The following is a 23,623-nucleotide window of genomic DNA, read 5'->3' as shown; positions in this document are numbered from 1 at the left end:
ATAATTTATTATCTAATAAGTAATAATTATATATTAAAATAAAATGTATTTTTACCTTTATATATATAACACTTATTGTTTGAAACGGAAGAAATAAGTTTAATTTTGATATAAAATAAAGGGAAATTTTTAATATATTTGTAGTCCTTAAACTTTTGTTCATTTTTATTTTTAGATCCTAAACTTTCTTTCTGCTAAAATTTTTGGTTCTTAAATTCAAGATTTTTTGTTCATAGAAAAATACTTTAAGTAGTAATATAAAAGAAATTTTATGAACTAAAAGTGAAAATTAGAAAAAATTCAAAAACTAAAAATATATTTAATTTTTAAAAAAATAGGTTGTGCACTCAAAACGTAAAATAACTTTACATTGTCATATAATAAAAACATATAATATATGTTGACTTTTATAATAAATCATTAAAAAAATAAATTAATGGTAATTTATAATTGATTGACATTGTTTTACATTATAAATATACAGTGAAAAAAGTTTAAAATTATAATACACTCTTTATTCTATTATAAGTATCATGTAGATATCAAAATAAGTGTTATTTTAATTAATAACATTGTTTTTACATTTATATACCCTTCCTTTCTAAATTTCAAATCAATTTTTGGAGAATTTTTTGTTCTTATTTATACTTTTTTTGAAAATTAAATTTAAGATAACATTAATTATTATTTTTTCAGTTATATCTTTACATCTCATATAACTTTTAATTAATTTATACATTACCATGAAAGGAAAAAAAAAACTAATATACAACGATTGTCGAGTAGAAAAAAAGGGTGTACTACCGTAGATAAATAAAAGAAATAGAGAAATTGAAAATTTGATAACTATATCTAACTAAAATTAAGAAAATTTATTTTAGTTTTTTTATTCATACTTAGAAATCAACAATAAAATTAATTTTGTAAAATTGTTGTTTTTTTTATGTTTTTTTTTATTTTTTTTTTTATTTTTTAATTAATCCATCCGTTGTTTTTCAATTATCGTTTTCTTTTGTAAAATTATTGTATCATAATTTGTATGATTAATGGTTTTCTTACGAAGCGGAATTAAGTTACCTTACCTTAAACAAAACAACATAAAAATCTTTCTCATCTATTGCGACTGAAGCCATCTTTAATAAACATACATTGAGACACCAATTTTTTCGCACCCATTTATTTCCTACGTTCATCTAAAACGGATGATATCATCGTTTTCAAGATGCTTAAAATACTAGAAAACAAAAAAGGATAAAAAGAACTGATGAAAAAGGTGCAACATATGACAGATAATATTAATTAGGCTTATATCATGCAGCATTAACCGCAATTTTCATGTCAGCCTGACAATGACCAGGAAAGGTGCAGATGAAGTAGTTTCCTCCTTTGGCAAGATTGATGTGATCATGTCCTGACTGATATTTTTTTGATCCTTTTGAAGCACTGCATGAATTATATCCAGCCTCGTCCACTACCACCACGTTGTGAATCGAAGGATTATAGTTGAATTCTGCACGCATAATTAATGAACAAAAATGAGTCATGTCCTCTTAAATTTTCACAGAAGAATTACAAATTTGTTATTTGTTAGAAAGAGTATGATGATACCAACCAAGTGTGTCACCAGCCTTGAAAGTCTTTCCAGAAGTCCAGTTAGTCATCTTAAAGGTCCAACCAGCTGCATCTCCAACCACAAAGGATTTTGCATGAGCCATCTCAGAGGAAACCACCAACATATAGAATACCATCACTATTGCACTAATGCCTCTTCCCTGAGCCATCTTTTTTGTTGCTAACACCAATTCAGGATGTGGAGATATGAAAAGAGAGAGCCATGGAAGGATTTTATAGCTGAGGATGAAGATCTTAATCGTCATCATTTTAATATTTGCAGGTCCACCACTTACCTCTTCTTCTCTCTGTAGTTATTTGCGCACTCACATCCAGGATCCGTGTTTAATTGAAGTGGTCTAGGTTATTAAATGTTATATACACTTAAAGACATGTTACATATAAAAAATGTTGAGTATAAGTATATATTTATTTGATATATAACTGTACAAATAATTTTATTATTGATTTTGAATGAGATTTAATATATTTTGTGTCACTATAATTTATAATCATATTTTTTAATAATATATTAATATATATTGTATTTATTGTGTAGATAAAAATAATTTTTAGTAAAACGTATTGTATCACTATAAAGCGAATATCACTATATAACAATTTTCTTATAGTGAGAAAAATCATTAAGAAAAAATAATAATTAATATTTTTTTATAATTAAAATGGTAAATAGGGAATGATATTCTCATGACTATCAGGTAGAGAGTCAATAATATACTAAAGATCCTCAAATCAAATTCTACTGTTCACTTAGCAGTTAGTTAAAGCTTTAAGCCAACACATTATTTACCGAATTGATGGCAGTTGGCCCACTAGAGGAATTGAATTTCACCTTTGACGTCAAAAAATCTTCTTGAATAGGTATGTTCCAAAGTAAAATTTTATGATCATAAGGGATTTCAAACTCACATTATGGAAAACACAAACTCGAACTAGATCCTATACCATTTGTACTAACTTATAAACTAAAATAAAATTTTAAAAAATAATTAGTGTAATTACTTTTAGTTAATTCTATCGCACTTTCAAGTTTTATTTTAAAAAAAATGCTAACAAGTGTCTTTAAGACATCGGTTAAGAAATTATAAGTAGAAAGTTTTTATTAAAATGTGTGGACACTTTCTTTTGTGTAACTTTATTACATTGAAAACTTTTTATATATTAATTTCTTAACCAATACCCTTAAGGCACTAGTTATCAAGATCCTTATTTTAAACATGCTTCTAGTCTTAATTATAAGCATTATAAGATAAATTATGGAGAAAAAAATAGTAATTAAGAAAAATATTTTTAATTAATTTTGTCATGAATTCCAAATTTATTCCAAAAATACCCTCTATTTTAAGTGGTATATTTAATGTTGGTTATATATAAATGCATGGAAATAAAGTTAGCAATTAATTAACAGTATATAAAAAAATTTAGCCTTGAATAACTTTAAAAATCAAATGACTTTTACTTATAATTAGAACTAAAGAAAAATTTAATTTGTTATTTATAATTAGGAGCATATGTAGTATTAATGGTACGTGAATGCATGAGAAATAGAGTTAATAATAAATGAAGGATATAAAAAAAAATTAACTCTCAATAACTTTAAAAATTAATAATTGTCTCTTATGTTTAAGACATAAAAAAAAATCTAATTTATTATTTATAATTAAAATAAAAAATATTTCCTTAGAATTGTTAAATATGTTGGGCAGGTTAGTTTGAGTTTAGACCCACGTAAGCCAATGCATGTAAGCAAGTTGATTTAGTTTGAAAATTTTACAGATATTTTTTTTTTTTTCCTTTAAACTTTACTTTAAAATAAAAAATAAAATATACTAAACAAAATAAATGCCACCATTAATCCTCTCTATAATGATTGATATTTTGTATAGTGATATTTATTAAGAGAGTAGTTATTATATAACCAATAATATTATATTAGTAAATTTTCATTGTTGTAAAATTTGAGTTTTACCTTGAAAGCATATTAATTATTTTTAATATTATTCTTATTTTTTTATCAATTAAAATTACAAATTTATAATATACATTAAGATTTAAACTTAAGATCTTGTGTAAATTACTTAAATCCTTCATCGTTATGTCAATTATAATGGTTCACCACACTTGTTTATTAGTATCTTATATATAATTATTTTAATATTTTTATAAAATATTTTTTTGTCATAATTTGTATAATTATTGATTTTCTTACTAAGTGAAAGTTACTTTAAACATATAATAGAAAATAATTTTCTTTCTCATTTATAGTTCGTGAAGTCATCCTTAACAAACACACTTTGACACCTATTTTTTGCACCAACATTTAATTTTTAAGCTCATTCAAAAAATTTAAGATGAGGATGATATCCTTTTTATTTGACATGTTTTCTTTTATCAAGAACAAACATTATAATAATGATAACAAAGATAGTTGAAGTTGAAGTAGTAGTAAATTACTAAGATAAGCCTAAAAGACTTTTATCTTCTAAAATGCACTTTATATTTTACTACTAATTTAATTGTGATAATTTAACATGTTTAAAATACTAGAAAACAAAAAGGATAAAAATAAGATGAAAAGGACACATGTGCAACATGTGGCATATACAATACTTTTTGACCAAATAGAAACATTTTTCAAAATTATTTATCAAAGTCGAGCTTTATTGAAGCAAATATTCAACAAAATATATATATATATATATATATATTAAAAATAGTATCAATTGCACCATGTGATGTTGAAGAAAATGTCGTTACAGCTAATAACAACATCAACATTATTGCATGCATTGGTTGCAGCAACACGTTTTTTGTTTTGGTTTTCTTGTTGTAGCCCACAACAATTTTTTTTAACGTTGCAATGGGCTACAATGATAAGCGTTTTTTTCGTTTTTTGTTTTTAATTGTAGATGTAATTCACACCAAGTCCTCTTTCTTTTCATTGTGGCCCACAACGACATGCTTTATTATTATTATTTTTTACTTGTTTCACTGAAGTCCATTAGAAGAAAAAAAAAGCTTTCGAAAAAAGAGTAAAATTGAAAATTTCATAACTATTTTATTAAAATTGAAAAAAAATTATTATAGTTTTTTATGCTTAATTTATTATAATTTTTTATTCATACTTGAAAATATCAATTTTGCAAAAATTTTATTTTTTATTTATTTATTACTCTCTCATTCTTTTTAATTTTCGTTTTTCTTAGTAAAATTACTTTATCATAATTTGTATGATTGATGATTTTTTATGGAGCAAAATTAAGTTACCTTAAAAAAAATTTAACATGAAGCATTTAGTTAAGTGCTACACTGGTAAGGTAAATTTTTTTATAATTTTAAAGTATTATACATGTATCAACTATAATTTAGAACTGTTAGATATATGAATTAAATATTGAACGGTTGAAATCTATTAAACATATAAAAAAATATATATCTGAGTTATAAATAAATTTACATATTTGCCCTTTTATATTAAACATATTTCTATGCTTTTTATTACTTCACTTACTTGCGTGGGAGCGTGTTCACACAATCATGAAGAAGACACATAAACGAATAGAATGCAGAAGAAGTGGAGATGATATATGATGCTCCCATAATCGATTGTGATTGGATCAGTATAAGGAAAGCTCATAGGAATACAACAATCAAACATAAGTTGAAAATCACATACAGTTCAGTTCGGGGTTTTGATTTTTGGCTTTGCCTTATCGAAATGGGATTCAATGAGCTCTTTGTGGATTCGAACTAGAATGATGTGACGTATTTAGTTTTGGTTTTTATTTTTTTACAGTAGCAAGAGAACCATGAGGTGCTCGTGCCACACACAGAATTGCCCAGGAACAATCACCATTTGATGTGTAGTGATGATATATATTTATCATGTTGTCTGCTTATGTTTTGACTGTAACTTGGTTTCTATCCAAGCAAGAAACCTTTGATATGCCCAGCAAAAAGATATACACTCAATTATTTGTAAATTTGTGAATTTTGAAATGTAACTTGTTTCTATCCTAATTAGTGAAACAACTACATGGCTACCGGACTTGATTGAGTGATTATAAATTATTGGAGAGTTACTTTGGTTGGAAGACATAATGAGAAATCCATTGGGTTTCAAGAACCTATCATACCTTTTGATCCTGACATTCCAAACTAATATTCGCCCACTAAAGAGTAAAGACCACACCCAAAACCTCAATCTAAGCAAAGCAAACGGATAACCAAAAACCAACTTTATGATTATATTTTCTCTATTTTATGCTTCCATACTAAAATTATATGGAATATGTTGGTGGAAGACCATGACAACCATATGGGCAGACAAGTACTACATTGCTATTTTCCCATTCATTGTTATAATTACAGATTGATTCACTTCATCTTGTATCATTTCTCGGATGGTTTTGTATCAGTGATTTCAATATTTCATATACATGAGGGATTTCAAACGGATGTTTCATTGTAGGCTCCAATAGAGTCATTCATATACAAGAACTTTCTTAAAGGAATTTAGAACAACCAAAACAGGCTCAGACTCAGCTTTTGTGTAGATCATATTCTAATTTGTTATATTTAAGTGTTTTTTGGTCCTTTCAATTTCTATATTAGGTAAAATAGAGTAAATTAAAATAAGATATTTTTATTCTGTTAATTCACTGCTTCACGTTAGAAGCATTCCAAAACAAAATACCGTAAAAATGTTTCTCGTCAATTGTGACTGAATCCATCTTTAATAAACGTACACATTGACACACCAATTTTTTCGCACTCATTTATTTTCTAGGTTCATCCAAAACGGATGATATCATCGTTATTTAAGATGCTTAAAATACTAGAAAAGGAAAAGGATAAAAATCTGATGAAAAAGAGAGGTGCGCTAGATATCGATATGACAGATAACTAGGCTTATATCATGCAGCATTAACCGCAATTTTCACGTCACCCAGACAATGACCAGGAAAAGTGCAGATGAAGTAGTTTGTTCCTTTGACAAGATTGATGTGATCATTTCCAGACTGAAATTTTTCTGATCCTTTTGAAGCAGTGCATGAATTATATCCAGCTTCGTCCACTTTCACCACATTGTGAGCCGAAGGATCATAGTTGAATTCTGCACGTACGCATAATGAACACAGATAAGTCATGTTTTCTTAAATTTGCACAGAAGAATTACAAATTTGTTATTTGTTAGAAGACGTAACAAAAAGATCGATGGTATAAGGGTAGTGATATATAATGTTAAGGACTCAAACTATGTCTTTCTTAAGTTTAAAATGTTTATGTGTGTGTTTGTTTAATGAAATAGAAAAAGTATGATGATACCAACCAAGTGTGTCACCAGCATTGAAAGTCTTCCCAGAAGGCCATTTACTTATCTTAAAGGTCCAACCACCTGCATCTCCAACCACGAAGGTTTTTGCATGAGCCATCTCAGAGGAAGCCACCAACATACAGAATAATATCACTATTGCACTAGTGCCTCTTCCCTGAGCCATCTTTTTGCTGCTAACACCAATTCAGAACGTGGAGATTTTTTTTAGGTTTAATTCAGAAAGAGGTGATATGAAATGAGAGAGCCAAGGAAGGATTTTATAGACGAGGAAGCTCAAATAAATGAAGTGATAGAGAGAGATAAATGTAAAATAAAAGTGATGCTGATCATATCATTGCACACTGATAGCCAGGATCTGTGTTTAATTGATGTGATCCCGGTGAGTAAATGTTGTATGGACAGACAAAAATGATATCTTAGATAACTAATAATAAAATCTTGACATTTTACTTTCTTTCCATTTTAATTTTAAAGTCTAGTTCTGTTTCAAAATTTTAGATCTTATAAGATTTTAATATATTTTTTTAATTATACTTTACTAGATTTGATATCCGTGTGATACACGATTTCTTTTGTTAAGTAACATGATTTCATATTTAATTGATTATATGAGGAGGGATTCGTAAAGATTTAATCGTTGAATTTAAAGTTTTTTAAACCATTTAAAAATTTTAATATTTGTTATTATCTTTTTTTATTTATTGACTATAATTAAATAGATTACCGTTTTTGTCAAGTAATTTATTAACGTTTATGATTTTTTTTTGCACTACATCAAAATTAGTATTTTTGACAATTAATTTATTATTTAGCGGCCATATAAATGACTATTATTTTTTATACTAACATTTAAATAATGACTGGTGTATCCAGTATCGCTAATACTATTACCGGCATTTATATAAAATACTGGTAAAGATCTACTAAATTGTTGAAAAAAAAACTTATTTTTTTTAGTGGCCATTTTAAAGGCTATTAAAAATTATTTTTTTAATTAACTCCTTTACTTTAAATAATTTAATCCTATAATTTTCTTTTCTAAATTCATAACTTATATATTTTTTTTATCTCTACTCGATGTGAAATTTGTAAGATGAGGGTTGTCTTTTATTTATATATTTTTTAATATTTTTTTAATTTTCTTGTCTCTTAAGAGATGTAAGATTTATAAGGTAAAAGTTGTTCTCTTATTATTTTATAGTACTATTGAACTTGGTAATAATGGATGATTTGATACTAATTTAGAATAGTGAATTAGGAGTCAACCCTATAAAATGAATTTGTAAGGTGATAGTTATTACTCACTTATATACTATTTAATTATCTTATCTCTAATTGATGTGGGGCTTAAGTTTTTTTTAATAAATAATTGTCGCTAATAGTAAACTTTAGTGTAATATAAATACATTTTTAGTGGTTATTATATATATTAGCTATTAATATTTTTATATATGACGATAATTAAATTATTTTCATTAAATAATTGTCGTTAATAACAAATTATGTTGTAGTGTTGTTTTGTTCGAGTTATAACATACATTTAATATGTTATTAAATTAATCAGTCAACATTCTAATTATTTGAATGATTATAATAATTTTTTCTTTTGTTTATTTTGTCTGGATTATAATGATTATAAATCAGTTTATTTTTTTTATTTAATAATAGTATATTTTATAATATTATTTATATATAAAATATTTATGAGAAATTTGCTGAAGGCAATAAATATTTACAACAATTTCATCAAAGGAGATTATTAGAGGAAATTATTGGAGGGAAGTTATTCCCTTTATATATATAAAAATATATATATTGGGAGTTATAATTACATCGGTGTAACTTTTACCACATGTTACACCACTTAATAATTTTATATTAAATGTGAATTTTGTAAATCTAATCGTTAGATTGAAAGTTCATATTACTTTATATGTGTATATCAAATTTTGTTAAAATTGAACAACAATTTGAAGGTGATCAAAGTGCTCATATTTTTATTTTGAAATGAATATATTACGTAAATTTTGTTTTATAAAAATGAAGTATCAAATCATCTTGGATTAATATAAAATTTTGTATATATGATCTAAGATATATGATTTTTCAATTTAACAGTTGAATTTACAAAATTTGCATTTAATATAAAGTTATTGAGCGATGTAACACTTAGTAAAAGTTACACAGGTGTTATTATAACCCTCTCTCTATATATATATAATAATAATAATAATAATAATTAGAGATGATTGATGATTGAGAGTTGAAGGTGAGTTGTGTTATATGTCACATGTTATATGTTGTGTGTTGGTGGTATAGTTGTATTTAATGTGTTCTAAGAGCATCTGCAATAGAGGTTGCTTATAAGCAACTCTCTGTGCCACATCACTGCCACATCACCTCTGGCCCACTTTATGGGTTGCTTAAATTTTAACAGAGTTGCTTCTGCCACATCACTGTCACATTTACAAGCAACTTTGCTAAAATTTAAGCAATCTATAAAGTGAGCCAGAGGTGATGTGGCAGTGATGTGGCACAGGGAGTTGCTTATAAGCAACCCCCATTGCAGATGCTCTAAGCATGATGTTGTTATGTTGAGAATAATTTAGGTATTTTGGCATGGTGTTGTTGAGTTGTATTGATCAACCTAAAATTTGAAGAGAGTTTATTTTTTTAAGTGTCAAATCCCATCATATGGATATTGTATTGTAGTGTTTTAAGAGTCCAAATTTTGCTAAAAAACCTTCTTGGGATGTTAACCCTTAAAGAGGACAGTTGATTCTCCTCTAGAACCTTGGTTGATACCATGTATAGGCAAGGTCAAGGCACACATATATAAAGTAATCAATTGAGTAAAGTAAAAAGTCGAGAACTTAATTCCTAGCCAAGTATCAAAAGGGCATAATATTTGGAGGGTAGTCGATGGACTAATTCTATATAAGAAGTTTAATTAAGCTAGCTAATATCGTGATAGACTCATACTCAGTTGTTCTGCCCTAATAGTAGACTCATACTCAGTTGTTCTACCCTAATAGTAGACTCATACTTCCTTATTTAAGTGACAACATATATGAGAAACTAAGTTTTTGTATATATAAAGGAGGGTTCAAACAACATCGGTGTAACTTTTATTAAGTATTACACCGCTTAATAACTTTATATTAAATGTGAATTTTATAAATCTAACTGTTAGATTGAAAGTTCATATTACTTTATATGTGTATATCAAATTTTATTAAATTTGAACAACTTGAAGGTAATCAAAGTGTTCATATTTTAGTGTATTTTGAAATGAATATATTACGTCAATTTTATTTTATAAAAATAAAATATCAAATCATCTTGGATTAATATAAAATTTTATATATATGAACTTTCAATCTAACTATATGAGGGGGGTTATAATAACATCGGTGTAACTTTTACTAAGTATTACACCGCTCAATAACTTTATATTAAATGTGAATTTTGTAAATTCAACCGTTAGATTGAAATTTTATATCATTTTATATGTGTATATCAAATTTTATTAAAATTTAACAACAACTTGAAGGTAATCAAAGTGATCATATTTTAGTATATTTTGAAATGAATATATTACGTCAATTTTTTTTAAGAATGAAGTATCAAATCATCTTGGATTAATATAATTTTTTTTATATATGATCTAAGAGTACAGAACTTTCAATCTAATGGTTGGATTTTCAAAATTCACATTTAATATAAAGTTATCGAGTAGTGTAGTACTTATAGTAAAAGTTACACCGATATTATTATAATCCTTATATATATATATATATATATATATATATATATTAAACATAAATTAAGGGAGAAGGAGAGAGATAACGAGAGATAGAAAAAAGGCAAGAGAGATATTATATTTTAGAAATATGAAGTTCAGCTATATTTTTCTATTTTAAAATTGAATATTATGATTTTTTTATATAATTAAAACTTGCTCTTTAATTTGAAAAATTTAGATTCAGAATATATTTGTAAGAAAATGAGATAAAGATGATTTCCAAAAATAATATTTTTTAGGAATATTTTTATTTTTTTTAAATAGATACTAAATATGAGAAACAAATTTTTCCAATCTAAGATTTTCATAATTATAGAAATTCTTCCCCTTCCAAACCCTCGCTATCAAGGCCAATATTCTTGGGTTGTCTAGAGTTGCGATCACTTCGAACTCATGTATAAGGGGTGTTATATTTTAAAAAATAAATTTTATAATTGTGAGATAAATTATTTTATATAAACTCTAAACTCGTATTAATCGAAAATGGATATCATTTTTATTCAAGAAGTATAAAACACACTCGAAACATAACAAATAGAGTCCACATAGTGGTGGAATAAACCCCGTTTCTTTCATTGTAATTTGAGAGTGTGCATATGCTTAATTAGCAAAACACAATTAATTAACTAAGCAATCATATATTATTATACAGCAAGAGCTGCAACTTTCATCCCATGATCTTGGCAGTGACCAGGAAAAGTGCAAATGAAGTAAGTTGATCCCTTAGCAAGCTCAATGTAATCACGTCCTGACTGATACGTTTTTGATCCTTTTGAAGCAGTGCACGAATTGTATCCAGCCTCGTCCACCATCACCACGTTGTGTTGCGTAGCATTATAGTAGAATACTGCACGCACAATGAATAAGAATGAGGCATGTTCAATAAAATATAGAATCACAAAGCAAGAACTCTTTCTTAATCAGTTTAGATTATTTGTGTGCGTGTACATGTTTAAATAATGAACAAGCAAAAGTTTGATGATACCCACATAATTTATCACCAGCCTTGTAGGTCCCTTTGACCCAAGCAGTCATGTTAAAGGTCCAACCAGTTCTACCTCCAACCACGTAAGTGCTTGCATGAGCCATCTCAGAATAAAGCATCAACATACAAAATACTATCACTGACACTGCACCAATGCCTCTTTCCTTGGCCATCTTTTGGTTGTGTTAACAAATGTTGTCCAAATACAGAACTAAGGAATGGTTTTATAGCTCACAAAGTTCTTACTTTTGGGAGATGTTTGGTCATAAGGAAAAAAAAAAATTCATCCTCACACATTATAATTTTCTTTAGAATAATTAAAATTTGTTTGATTGGTAATAAATATTTTCAACAAATATTTATATACGTTATTTATGAATTAAAGATTTTTAATGTATTAAATAAGTAAATCAAGATAATATAAAAAGTATAAATTTTCCTATCATCCAAACACTTTCTGAACTAGTTTAATCAAAATAAATTTGTTTAATATACAAACTTATTTTAATAATTTTTAGATTATTTTCACAAATTGTAATTTTAAGTAGGTTATGAATTATAATTAAGCTGCTAGTTTATTATTTTTTTGTCTACGTTAATTTATTTAAAATATTTATTTATCTTAAATAATAAATTAATTTATCAATTAATCATTCTAAACACCTTTAATTTAATAATTATTTTATAAGTTTTTAATTCGTACATATATCTTTTAAGTTTCGACTAAAGATGTCAAAAATCACTTAACTTAACATGCTATGCTTAAAAAATCAAACTAAATTAACCTGGATGGCCAACTAAGCTAGACCCGACAAATAAATTTCAAGCATATTAGTTTTATTTTTTATATATAGATTTTAAATAAAATTGGAATAGAAAAATAGGTAAAATTCACCCAACACCTTACAACAAAATGTCATTGATACCTAAACCAGTAGTTTTTTTGTTTCAATCCATTCTACCACTTTTGAAAATCTCTATAAAAAAAAATCAAAAAACTATTTTTTTTTTTAAGTTTTTGTACCTTTATCTCTTTATAATTATTTATTTTTAATACTTTCTCTTGTTTAATCTTCTAACGTTTTCTTTATTGTTATAATCTATTAATTTATTTTTAGTTATATAATATAAACAAATTTCTCTTATATATAATTAGGCTAAATTAAATTGTTTCCCTCGTTTTGTTTATTTAGCTCAGTTTAGTAACATTATTATTAAAATGTTGAATTTAATTCCTTAATTTTAATTTAAAATTGATACTAACAATATTAAAATATATGTTTAATAAAACTAGTTTATCAATTAACTGAAAACTTATAATTTATAGAGAGATGACAAAGTGGATCAACTCATTTAATGTGAGATGCGACAGATTGACTCACAAAATATAATGAGTTGAAAAAAGTAATTCACTCTACTTATTGACAAGTTAACTCACTTTAACGAATTATTAGATTAAAAATAATATATCAACAAGTTGACTTATTTTTAAATCACCCTTTTTTTAAAAATAAAATCTTAATGAAATATTTCAATATATAATTTTTATATTTGTAAAATTAATTATAGGGGCTTTTTATGTAAAGGACCAATGTAATATATATTTGTATTAAAAAATAGTATAAATGAAAATGTACTGGTAAAAAATATGATTAAAACAATACACTTCTATTTCATTTAAAATGAAAACAATTACCTAAGATATGTTAAGCTATAAAATAAAACATTGATCTAACATAAAATCAATTACAAATTTATCTTAAAAAAATATAAAAACAAAAATGCCAATTGACAGGTTGACTCATTGAGTAAACGGATTTATGAATTGACCTATTGAGTTCAACCCACATTGTCATTCTTAAGTATAAGATTTGAAAAGCTTTGAAGTTGACCGAAAGATTATAAGTTAATAAGCTAACTAGTTGAATTAAAAGTGTTTAGTAAATTAGTTGATTAATATAAAATAACATTGTTATTTATTTAACAAGGAGCATAAAAGACTAATAGGGAGATAAAATAATTTTTAAATTAATAATATAAAAATATTTTAAATAAATTAGATAATAATAAAAAAAAGATAAACTAAGAGCTTATAAGCTATTTTAATTAATTAACTTATAAAAATAAATTATAAGTTCTTAAAATAAGTTTGCATAAAAAACAAGTTTATTTTGATTAAAAAATATATATAAATTAGTGAAAAGAACTTAAAAATTTATCAAATGTCTTATTAAACAGATTTTTAATCACTGTTGAATCAATTAAATTAAAAAAGAATTGAAGTAATATGTAAAAACTCCTAGATTTATACCGTTAAAACTTAGTTGATAAAAAAAAAAGTAATTTAGCCTTATAATTATTACAGAATATTTTATTGACTGATTTTGATTTATTACTTCATTCTTTTTATTAAATTTATTTATTTATATCATTTATACGTTGTTTGACTCTTGACTCTTTACATGGTATCAACATTTTAAATTTATTCTTTTAAAGTTTTGAAAGAAATAGTAGTCAAAGTATATTAATTTTCATAAACTAGAAAAAAAAAATATTTTATTACATATATTCATTTCACATTGAAAAAATAATAATTTGTAATTTGACTTTCTTAATTCCATTGACATTAATTGGTCTTAAAAAATTATTAAAGTACATTAAAAAAAATTTATTATGACACATAATAATCAATAAAATAATTATATTTACATAATTAAATATTTTTCAATTTTTTTATCCATAGAAATTACAACTATAATAATAATGTTTGAATATAAGACTTGGTGAATATTATCTCAACTCCACTACTAGGTCAACTTTGATAATTACTTTAATTATTATTTTTATAACAAAAGTATTTCTTAATTAATAATTAAAGACTATTTTTTTATGAGACATAAAAATCATAAGAGTTTTTACTATTCAGATAAAATTATATTTTTTTTATTTGTGATTATAATTTTTGAACTTCTAATAACATGTTTAAAAAATTTAATTATCTATCAATTATAATAAAACTTAACTAACATTGATTAATATAAATAGTAGTGAGTTTTGTCTTGAATATGAAATAAAATATATTAAAAAAAATATTCATTTAATATATGCTTATGATTTTAAAGATTAGTCATTACTTTTTTTTAGTAAATATTTCGCATCAATATTATGGTTATAAGAAGAAGAAAAAATTGACCTAATTAATAATACTTATTTGATATTTTAATAAATATTTTGAAGGATAAAATTATTATTTATGGAAACTTTATTTCATCAAATAAGTTATTTGATATTTTAAAGTAAATTTTAGTACTTCATTTAATGATTTTTTTTTTGTGTACAATAAAATTTGAACTTTTTTTTTTTCACACCAAATTTGAACTTAATTTCTTATATAATCTATCTAAAAAAATTTAGTATTAGACCACCCCTAAATGAGTTAACTATATACTAATTTAAATAACAACAGTCTATTTTAATAATAAAAAAAACTTTAAATGATTACTGTCGTAAGAATGGATCATATTTAATTTACAAACTCATTAGAAGTACATATTATAGTGAATGTTATTTTGAACTATTAAACTGATTAAAAAGATGTATCCTCTCATTCTTACATCTCTTATTTATGTTTTACAATGTAGTATTTAAATATAAAATTGTTCTATTTGAAATTATACAGGATTGTTTATTGAAGTACATATTATAGTCCAACGGCTTGTCTTTCCAACCGTATAGGTGTTTGCATGAACCATCTCAGACTCGGAGTGAAGCACCAACATGGCCAATAGTAGCACCACAAAAATCTTTATGAATCAAATTATTTTTTATAATGTCAGAGTGAATATAATGTCAGGTGTAAAAGAGAAATAAAATATATTTATGAATCAAATAATTTTTTTATAAGAACTTATATTAGAGTGATAATTAAGTGAGTTGGTTAAAATTCAGATGATATATATATACTAAATTACTTAAAAAGATAAAATGAGTTGTTTATTTGCAGAGTATCCAAAATGTTCTCATACAATATAGCTAAACAACTCCTTTTGACAATTCTCTAAAGACTTGTCAATGAAAAATAAATAAATAATAATAAATAGAAAAAACATTTTATAATTTATAGACCAAACTTAAAAAGGTTACATTTCATGTATAATATTATTCATTTTTTAATCTTTAACATGTGTATTATGAGAACTCAATAGCATTTGTTTAGACATTAATAATTTACAACTCTCATGATATTATGTATTATAAGTTGTGGATTCAAATTTCAATAAGTCTTCTATAAGTTTTTTTTTTTAATTAAGAGGTTTTTCATGTCTTGAATGGGACCATTGTCTCCTAAAATTTTTCTAGTGCAAAAAAAAAATGAATAATTTGAAAGAATAAAATTTCAAAACAATTTCTTTCTAGGTAATTTTAATATTCTCGAAAAAAAAATTGACTACTTCAATTATCAAAATAAAATTTCAATTAAAAACAGCTCTAATAAACACAATTTTTCCCGATTTGAACTCCTTTAATAACATTTCTTTTAATCCTTTTACTTACTAATTAGGATTTAATAGTAATGTTAGTGAAAAATTTACATTATCGACCAATAAAAAACATCAATCTTGACTTTTAAATAATTATTATAAAAATCAACAAACTTATAATTTATAATTAGACGACTGTTAAACTATTTTATATTATCAGCACATAGTCATTTTCTCTACTAATTAATAATAATCAACACATTTTATGTTTGCTAAGATATATATATGTACACACATATATATAGAGAGAGTTAATCATCCCTACACTACCAGTGTAAAGTTTTTTACACTGGCAACCAATCAGATCTTTTAAAGTTGCTTATTTTATTATTATTTCACTAAATAAGCAATTAACATGTCACTATTAAAAGATATAATTGATTGCCAGTGTAAAAAAATTTTACACTGAGAGTGTATAGGTGATTAACTCATATATATATATATATATAATAAAAGGATAATCTACGTGTTTCTTTTTATCTATTGTTTGAGGAAATAGTGTTTTTATTTACATATAATTTTAAAACTTCACCATATCATTAACTATTAGTTTCTTTCATTCTTATCTTTACCCTTACCATGAAAAATAGTGGAAAATTAGAAAGAAGATAAATGGCGCATTTAAGTAAATAATTTAATTATGTATTTAATAAAACTCTAATCTCCCTGTAAGAATGTACACATCATACTATCACCAAAAAAAAAAATGTTCACATCATAAAGTTAATAGTAGTTTCTTTAATCTAGTTTCAGAATGATCATATACAAGAATAGAGTCACTAAAAGAGAAAGTCTAGAAATATCTAATGCCGTCAACTACTGAGCTGAGTTGGTGACAAAATACCATGAATTTGAATAATGGAGAAGAAAAGCATGAGTGGGTTCTTGGAACATTTCAAACGCCTTCAATATCTCAATTTAAACCCAGCTCTTCCTTGAGGTACTTAACTGCCTCTGATACACCGTCCTGGAAATCGACCAAAGGATCATGTATATATGTATGGTTATAGCACCATTAGGCTTACATTTTTCAGATCAAATTTGAGACATACTTTATAAAAAAAGGTCTTAACTAGTAAATGATACATTTTACATTATAAAATACATAAATAAATAAATAAATAAAAGCTAAAAAAGGAATAAAGTGTGCAGAATAGAAACAGTCACAGCAGCAATAAAAATAAACATTATTATTCATATGTCAATTCAGATCTAAATCATGTTCCAGACCCAAAAAAAAGGGGCAAAATGACCTACTTTTAAAGAATAGTCATTACCTCAAGCAATATTCTTTCAGCAATTTCTGCAGCCCGTGCTTTGACTGTTGATGATAATGCAGCATGTATTGACAGTGATAGTACACAAGCAGCTTCTTGCACACTTGTGTTATCATTTTTATCAGGAAGCAAATGATTTCTATTGAGCGGTTCAGGTGAAACACCAAGCCAATGCATTCTCTCAGCCCAATAAAACTGATCTAGCATGAAAGGGCATACTACCTGCAAATTTGTTCCACCATGTCAATTACATCTAATAATAAGTGTTTCTCATGTATGAGCCACATTTAGATTGGAATGACGTCAAAATTAATGCAAAAGCAACTAATTGTTATTTCCATTAATTCACATTCCACGCAAATTGATGTGAATCCAACCATGCTCTAAATGATCGTTATTCATCCACTTCAACAGTTTTCTTGAGTTGGAAAAGTTAGTTTAATCTAACAACACTATGCATGCAACAACACCTGAGAAACATTCAGAAGATATGAACTGTTAAGCCCAAATATAAACTTCACTCGATTTAAGAGCAAATTATGCAATAGGAATCATGCAATGAAAAACCAATCTTCAACTTTTAACCTTTCACAAAAAGACATTACAAATACAGGTTAAGACACCACTACCAGTCAACAATTTTCCATTTTTTTATCATCCCAATTGCATATTCCCTAATTAATAATTGATCAATTACTCATTAAAGGACGCCCAAGTGTACAATTGATCTATTACTGAAGGCGTAAGTGTAGAACTGCACTCCCAATCATGTAATAGTATATTAGTGTCTAAATGACAAAACTATCAGAGAATATTCATGCTATAAATAAAACCAAATTCTGAGAATTCATGGTCAGCAATATGTCCGTAAATCTGAATTAGTTCAACAGGTTGTTATCCTTCACTATACAATATCCAAGTATCAAACAGATTTTAGTACAACTACAAAGCATGTATCAATGTATCATGCTCTGTAATGTATCATGCTCTGTAGTGTCCGCTGGCTCAACGATATATAATAAAAATAATAGCTATTAAAGAAAAAAACAGATCGGATCAATTGGTTGGACCAGGAACCATTCAGGTCACTGGTGTAGACAATTTCAAAAGCAATGGACCAAAAGAAAAAAAGTTAAGGACTCAGTCAAAACTAGGTAAGAACTAGTGATAGAATATCAGTTTGAACCAGTCTTTTCAAAAATAAGTGATCTATATATATATATATATTTTATTAAGGCTTTTATTCTAAAACATGTTTTTAAATAAATAACGGCTCAATCTCATATATAAGATTTATGCATGAACTATTATTATTTTTTATTAATTATAAATTATTTATCTAGTAGGACATGAAATATGATCCTTTTATGCTAATTTAAAATTTCAACTAAATTTTCTCATAAGTTTTTAGTTTATTACTTAATTTTTTATATAATATTAAAAATATATATTTAATTATTACTAGTTCAGTCCTAGTTCTACCATGATTTAAATTTGTGAATTAGTATCTTCACCTATTCAGCGACAGTTATGGTTTTAACAATGTTGTTATAAATCATGCAACTGAGCGTCTGCATCTAATATTGGATGTACGATAGCAAGGATAACCAACCTGTGGTTTGCCTGCTTGTAATGCAGCAGCAGTAGTTCCACTAATTACAGATACACATTCCATGCAAAAATATACGTTAGTAAGCACGCCTCTTGAATGCTTCAATTTAGTGACAATATCAAAACAGCCAGGGGATCAGAATACAAATTTTCCTACCTGCCTCCGTGGTGAATTACAGCAGCACATTTTGGGAAAAGCCAACCATATGGTACGGAACTATTCACATTATATAAAAACATGTCATTCTTTTAGCATTTTCTATCATTCCGAAGAATTTCAATTTAATTGAATCTCAAAAGATGGAAATCAAATCCAGGTTATTCTATTAAAAAAAAGGAGCCACTTTCCAGCCTAGCTTAAAGTTTGTTGTACTAAGGTAACTAAAGAAAACTCACCCAGAAAAACACAAGAGTTGCCCATTAAAAAGAGGGAGACAATCATCACTCCAATTTTTTTGCTCAAATGATGCTTCAGCAGCAATGGTACGAACGATTGCTTCTAAGGGTTCATATCCAGCTGTAAATAGAATAAATCTATAATTTGTGGTGCTCAGGACATTTTGGAGAACACAAATAAATGCACGAGGATCTTTTAAAAAACCCATGCTGCAAGTGAATAAGAAAATATCAGTTAAAAAAATATATATAATTGAAATGACTAAGATGTGTTTGAATCACCATTTTGTCACACCGAACGCCAATCCAATGAGAGAGTAAGATAGGGTTCAGCGTGCATTCAAAAGTGGGATCTCACTAAAACAAACACTCTGAATCAACAGCTCTACTGTGTTACAAGATTGATGGCAAAATTGAAGCAAGCGGTACCTTCCAATAGAACTCAGTCCGACAAAAACTGGTGCTGTCTGCATAAAGTTTTGCAACTCTAAATGACTGGGACACAAGGCATCTTTAGCATATACTGAAATTTCTCTGCATTTCATACACGTAAACTGCCACTCAATAGGGAGGAACCAATAACCACAAACCAGCACTTTTGATGGCCAATATGCTGTCAATGCACTAAAATTGATCAGGTGATGAAACTAAAAATCTAGAAGCAAGTGTACTAGAGAAATCATACTTCAAGTAAGAAATCAAAAACATCCTTACAACATCCAACATTATATCATTACGTGTAAGTCAACATTCATGGATAGGATAACAGACTTTGGTACATCCCCAAAAACCATGACTTCAAAAAGCTTTCTTACTAACACAATTAAAAGCAGAGAAAATTTATCATGACTAATAAATCACAACTTTTTTCCTACCAAAAAGTCACAGTTCACAGACTTTTAGTTTTACTGAGTGCTTGATAAGAACCACAATTTTATAACATATTTGTTTAGACACAGTAAAAATCCAATGTCTTGATAAATTCTCTATTTTCACTCCTACATAAGAGATTAAAGACTGATTACAGAAACTATCATATGACATTATCCCAATTTTATGGTTTAATATCAGGAGCATAGTACCTCCAAATGGATAAATAAAAGAAAATGGCATAGATACATGCAGAAGAGGATTAAAACAAGAGCAACTTAAACTCTAAACAACCAACATCATGGAGATAATTATTTAGGGTATGTACTTGTGTAGTTAAAGAAAAGTTTATACGAAAGGCAAAGAAAAAAACAAACATACCAGGACATTCAACTACTTCTTTACTAAAACCATACCTGTTGAACAATACATAGAATCAGTGATAAAAATCAGAACTAATATAGCATATCAATTCAAAAGATCATGTAAATTTATACAACAGTTGCCCTTTTGTTGGATTTACACAACTTTTACAAGAGAAATATAAGTATGTTTTATTACAAAATAAATAAATAAAAATTCCTTAAAGCCACAATAAAAAGGCCTTAAAATACATCATAAAATACATCATTTAAAAATTCCACGAGACTCTGGTCTAGCTTAGCTTAGCATACACACAAAATAGGGAATATTCAATTCAAGCAACAGTGCTAAAAGAACATCAGGATAAAGTTTGATCCATGTTCTTTAAGAGAATTACATCACAAAAAAAATATTGAAAACAACTTTTTCATTCAGAATCATTTACTTACATCACAAGAGGAGATTGTGGTCTATCATGCCAAGTAGGGATGCTTGTTACTGGATCCTGAAATCACCAAAGAAATAAAATGCCTGAGTGAATTTAAAAGAATGAGGGTGCCCCATACTTCTCTACAAGGGTACATGTCTACAGCAACCTAACTCAAGCGGCTGCGGCCCAAACATTGTTTTAAACAAAGACTAGTAGGCATAGAAATTAATTTTTCAAATGCAGCCAAAAAATAAGAATATGAAACACTAACAGTAAAAGGACATGTACTAAGATGCAAGACATCATTTCTCCATGATCCCCAATTTTCTGTGAAAAGTGGCCACATCCAATGAGTTACATCCTTCCAGCAGACCTACAGAAAACTAAGATGATTAAAAAATGAAAACAAAAAAAATGACAAATCAATATATAATTGCTAATTCTTGATATAAGATATTATAGTTGTAGTTGTGCTTGACCTAATTAGTAGTGTAGATAGTATTTATATGTAGCATAATAATCACGAATGTTAGGCATCATTCTTTATCTTCCCCTTTCCTTCTCTAAACCCTAAAGTTTCAAAAGTTCCTAACTTCAGTTTAACTGCTGCAGCTACTGAGAATATAAATTTTTTAACTTTACTTTACACTATGATTTGTTTCTTATAAAAAGACAGAGGAAGTAGTAAGTAGGAGAAGAGGCAAAATCATTTGACACGGTATCTTTCCAAAGTGAAAATATAATACAAAAAAATAAAGAAATACCTTACCAGAAGGAGCATCAACAAGGTATTTATACAAAAGAGGAAGCTCTATTTGGAATTGGCTTTCAAATGTTGCAGGTGCACTGCACAGTAAATGGATGATTGAATGATCAAAATGAGTTTTAGCTTCCAAAACCATATAGTCAATCTAATTGGATGTGACATTTTACAAGCAATTATCTTGAGAGATCATTTTATATGGAAAACCTATCATATTTCTTAGGTGAAAAATAAAAGACATTAAGCAACTTGTATGCACTTACAAAACTGTAACTGCTTGCCATAAACAAGCATAGCTTTATCAAAATTCCAGAATGTTTGATATCATGCATGATGGGGATGAACTTCTTAAGTACCTGTATGGAACAACATAAGGAGCAGCGACAACACAACGGACACGAAAACTTTCTGCAAGGCTCCAACCTTCCTGATCCATCATGAAAATCTCCTCAATTACCAGATCACTATTAGAAAAATGACTGTTGATTCTACTTTCTATTCCAGTAGTATTAAATGTCCCATTGTCTCATTGAACAACAATTCTATACAGTGATTCCGCATTCCTTGTGCAGCAATGAGCAATAAGACCATTTTTTTTATAAATCAATTACCATTAACAAGTCTTGGGTCAATTAAACCCCTTTCCCCCAATCACATCAGAAACTTATCAAAATTCAAAAAGGTTTATCTTGATAAAGTTTTCAAGTTAGAATACCAAAGCAAAAAAATTTATCACAATAAGATCACCGTCCAAGCTTGGGCCATCTCCAAATATCCTTTCAATTAAAGAATAGCATTCTTGTCTATGGTCTCTTGTAACTTTCCTTTTCTGCAAGAAAAAAGAAGATTCTGCTTTCCCTGATAAAATAGAAGACCCATTAGAAATATATGTTCTCCCCTCATAATGGCAGTTCCACATTTTATAATTAGAACCAAATCGATAGTTCAAACCTTCAGTGTCGTCATTCTGATCAGCAGAAAGAACTGGGGGCGATGAAACTGGGCAAAATTGAACTTGTTTTTCAGCCAAGTGAGGACTCAAGCTCTGCAAGGAAATATTTAGTTCAAGAGTAATAAGAAAAGCTACTCAAATGAAGTAGCAATACATAATTTTAACATCATTATCCCAGCAATAAAAAGTCAGTTCTTTGCATTACTTATGGACAACTAATAGGCAAAGAGTTAGCAAACAATCATTACTCAATGCGAAAAACAAAGCTCCATCTAGTACTAAGGGCAGCGAAAGGTATTATCGAGAGCATGTAATCCAAACCTCGTGTGCGGAGTGAGTTATTAACATGACATGGTATTGTTTCTGGTCACAAGCAAAAGCTGCAGCAATGGCCTGCAATCAATTACAGAAAAAAAAAAAAAAAAAAAAAAAAAAAAACCTAATAAAAATGTAACACTTGTGTTATGGTGGCAATTGTAAGAATCAATAGAAATTGAAGCACTGACAGCAAGAGGGTAGACATCGCCTTTAGTGCCGAAGGCCATGAACACTGCTTTCGCCTTCCTTTTCTCCATTTGTTTGGGTAAACCACATCGCACATCCTATTACCAGACCCTTTGTTTGGTTCAAATAGAATTTGACGGGAGAGAAAATATTAAA

At 27.1% G+C, this 23,623-nt stretch overlaps 3 protein-coding genes across 4 annotated transcripts; all 3 read right to left on the bottom strand.

Moving 5' to 3' along the window:
* Window positions 1–1,098: 1,098 nt before the first annotated feature.
* On the bottom strand, window positions 1,099–1,835 carry LOC109804503 (basic blue protein). Its single transcript, XM_020366342.3, has 2 exons — window positions 1,613–1,835; window positions 1,099–1,510 (listed from the first exon to the last, which is right to left on the bottom strand). Exons 1-2 carry the CDS (start codon window positions 1,779–1,781, stop codon window positions 1,311–1,313), a joined length of 369 nt encoding a protein of 122 aa, XP_020221931.1. The 5' UTR covers window positions 1,782–1,835; the 3' UTR covers window positions 1,099–1,310.
* A 4,422-nt stretch (window positions 1,836–6,257) lies between these two features.
* Window positions 6,258–7,355, bottom strand: LOC109804575 (basic blue protein). Its single transcript, XM_020366429.3, has 2 exons — window positions 6,965–7,355; window positions 6,258–6,748 (listed from the first exon to the last, which is right to left on the bottom strand). Exons 1-2 carry the CDS (start codon window positions 7,131–7,133, stop codon window positions 6,549–6,551), a joined length of 369 nt encoding a protein of 122 aa, XP_020222018.1. The 5' UTR covers window positions 7,134–7,355; the 3' UTR covers window positions 6,258–6,548.
* A 9,609-nt stretch (window positions 7,356–16,964) lies between these two features.
* Window positions 16,965–23,623, bottom strand: LOC109804283 (UDP-Glycosyltransferase superfamily protein). 2 transcript variants are annotated; one of them, XM_020366088.3, is made up of 15 exons: window positions 23,470–23,623; window positions 23,285–23,356; window positions 22,963–23,056; window positions 22,727–22,869; window positions 22,368–22,438; window positions 22,013–22,094; window positions 21,520–21,621; window positions 21,268–21,323; window positions 20,837–20,871; window positions 20,015–20,198; window positions 19,586–19,795; window positions 19,347–19,406; window positions 19,191–19,230; window positions 17,579–17,800; window positions 16,965–17,268 (listed from the first exon to the last, which is right to left on the bottom strand). In XM_020366088.3, the coding sequence occupies exons 1-15, from the start codon at window positions 23,536–23,538 to the stop codon at window positions 17,215–17,217; spliced, it is 1,494 nt and encodes a 497-aa protein (XP_020221677.1). In that variant the 5' UTR covers window positions 23,539–23,623; the 3' UTR covers window positions 16,965–17,214. The 2 variants fall into 2 exon arrangements, with proteins under 2 accessions (XP_020221677.1, XP_020221678.1); XM_020366089.3 differs by lacking the exon at window positions 20,837–20,871 and having other exon boundaries at window positions 20,015–20,119.

The sequence above is a fragment of the Cajanus cajan genome, chromosome 1, assembly GCF_000230855.2.
Source record: "Cajanus cajan strain Asha chromosome 1, NIPB_CcT2T_4, whole genome shotgun sequence".
Classification (NCBI taxonomy): Eukaryota; Viridiplantae; Streptophyta; class Magnoliopsida; order Fabales; family Fabaceae; genus Cajanus; species Cajanus cajan.
This window is presented reverse-complemented; position numbering and strand designations above follow the sequence as displayed.

What these genes read in the sequence shown, in the direction of transcription:
- LOC109804503 (XM_020366342.3), bottom strand. Translation starts at nt 1,781, where the DNA reads ATGGCTCAGGGAAGAGGCATTAGTGCAATAGTGATGGTATTCTATATG. An exon ending in CAAGGCTGGTGACACACTTG is followed by an intron (nt 1,511 to 1,612) that starts GTTGGTATCATC and finishes TTATGCGTGCAG; the next exon opens with AATTCAACTATAATCCTTCG.
- LOC109804575 (XM_020366429.3), bottom strand. Translation starts at nt 7,133, where the DNA reads ATGGCTCAGGGAAGAGGCACTAGTGCAATAGTGATATTATTCTGTATG. An exon ending in CAATGCTGGTGACACACTTG is followed by an intron (nt 6,749 to 6,964) that starts GTTGGTATCATC and finishes GCGTACGTGCAG; the next exon opens with AATTCAACTATGATCCTTCG.
- LOC109804283 (XM_020366088.3), bottom strand. Translation starts at nt 23,538, where the DNA reads ATGGAGAAAAGGAAGGCGAAAGCAGTGTTCATGGCCTTCGGCACTAAA. An exon ending in TAACTCACTCCGCACACGAG is followed by an intron (nt 23,057 to 23,284) that starts GTTTGGATTACA and finishes ATTTCCTTGCAG; the next exon opens with AGCTTGAGTCCTCACTTGGC. An exon ending in CCACAATCTCCTCTTGTGAT is followed by an intron (nt 20,872 to 21,267) that starts GTAAGTAAATGA and finishes ATTGTTCAACAG; the next exon opens with GTATGGTTTTAGTAAAGAAG.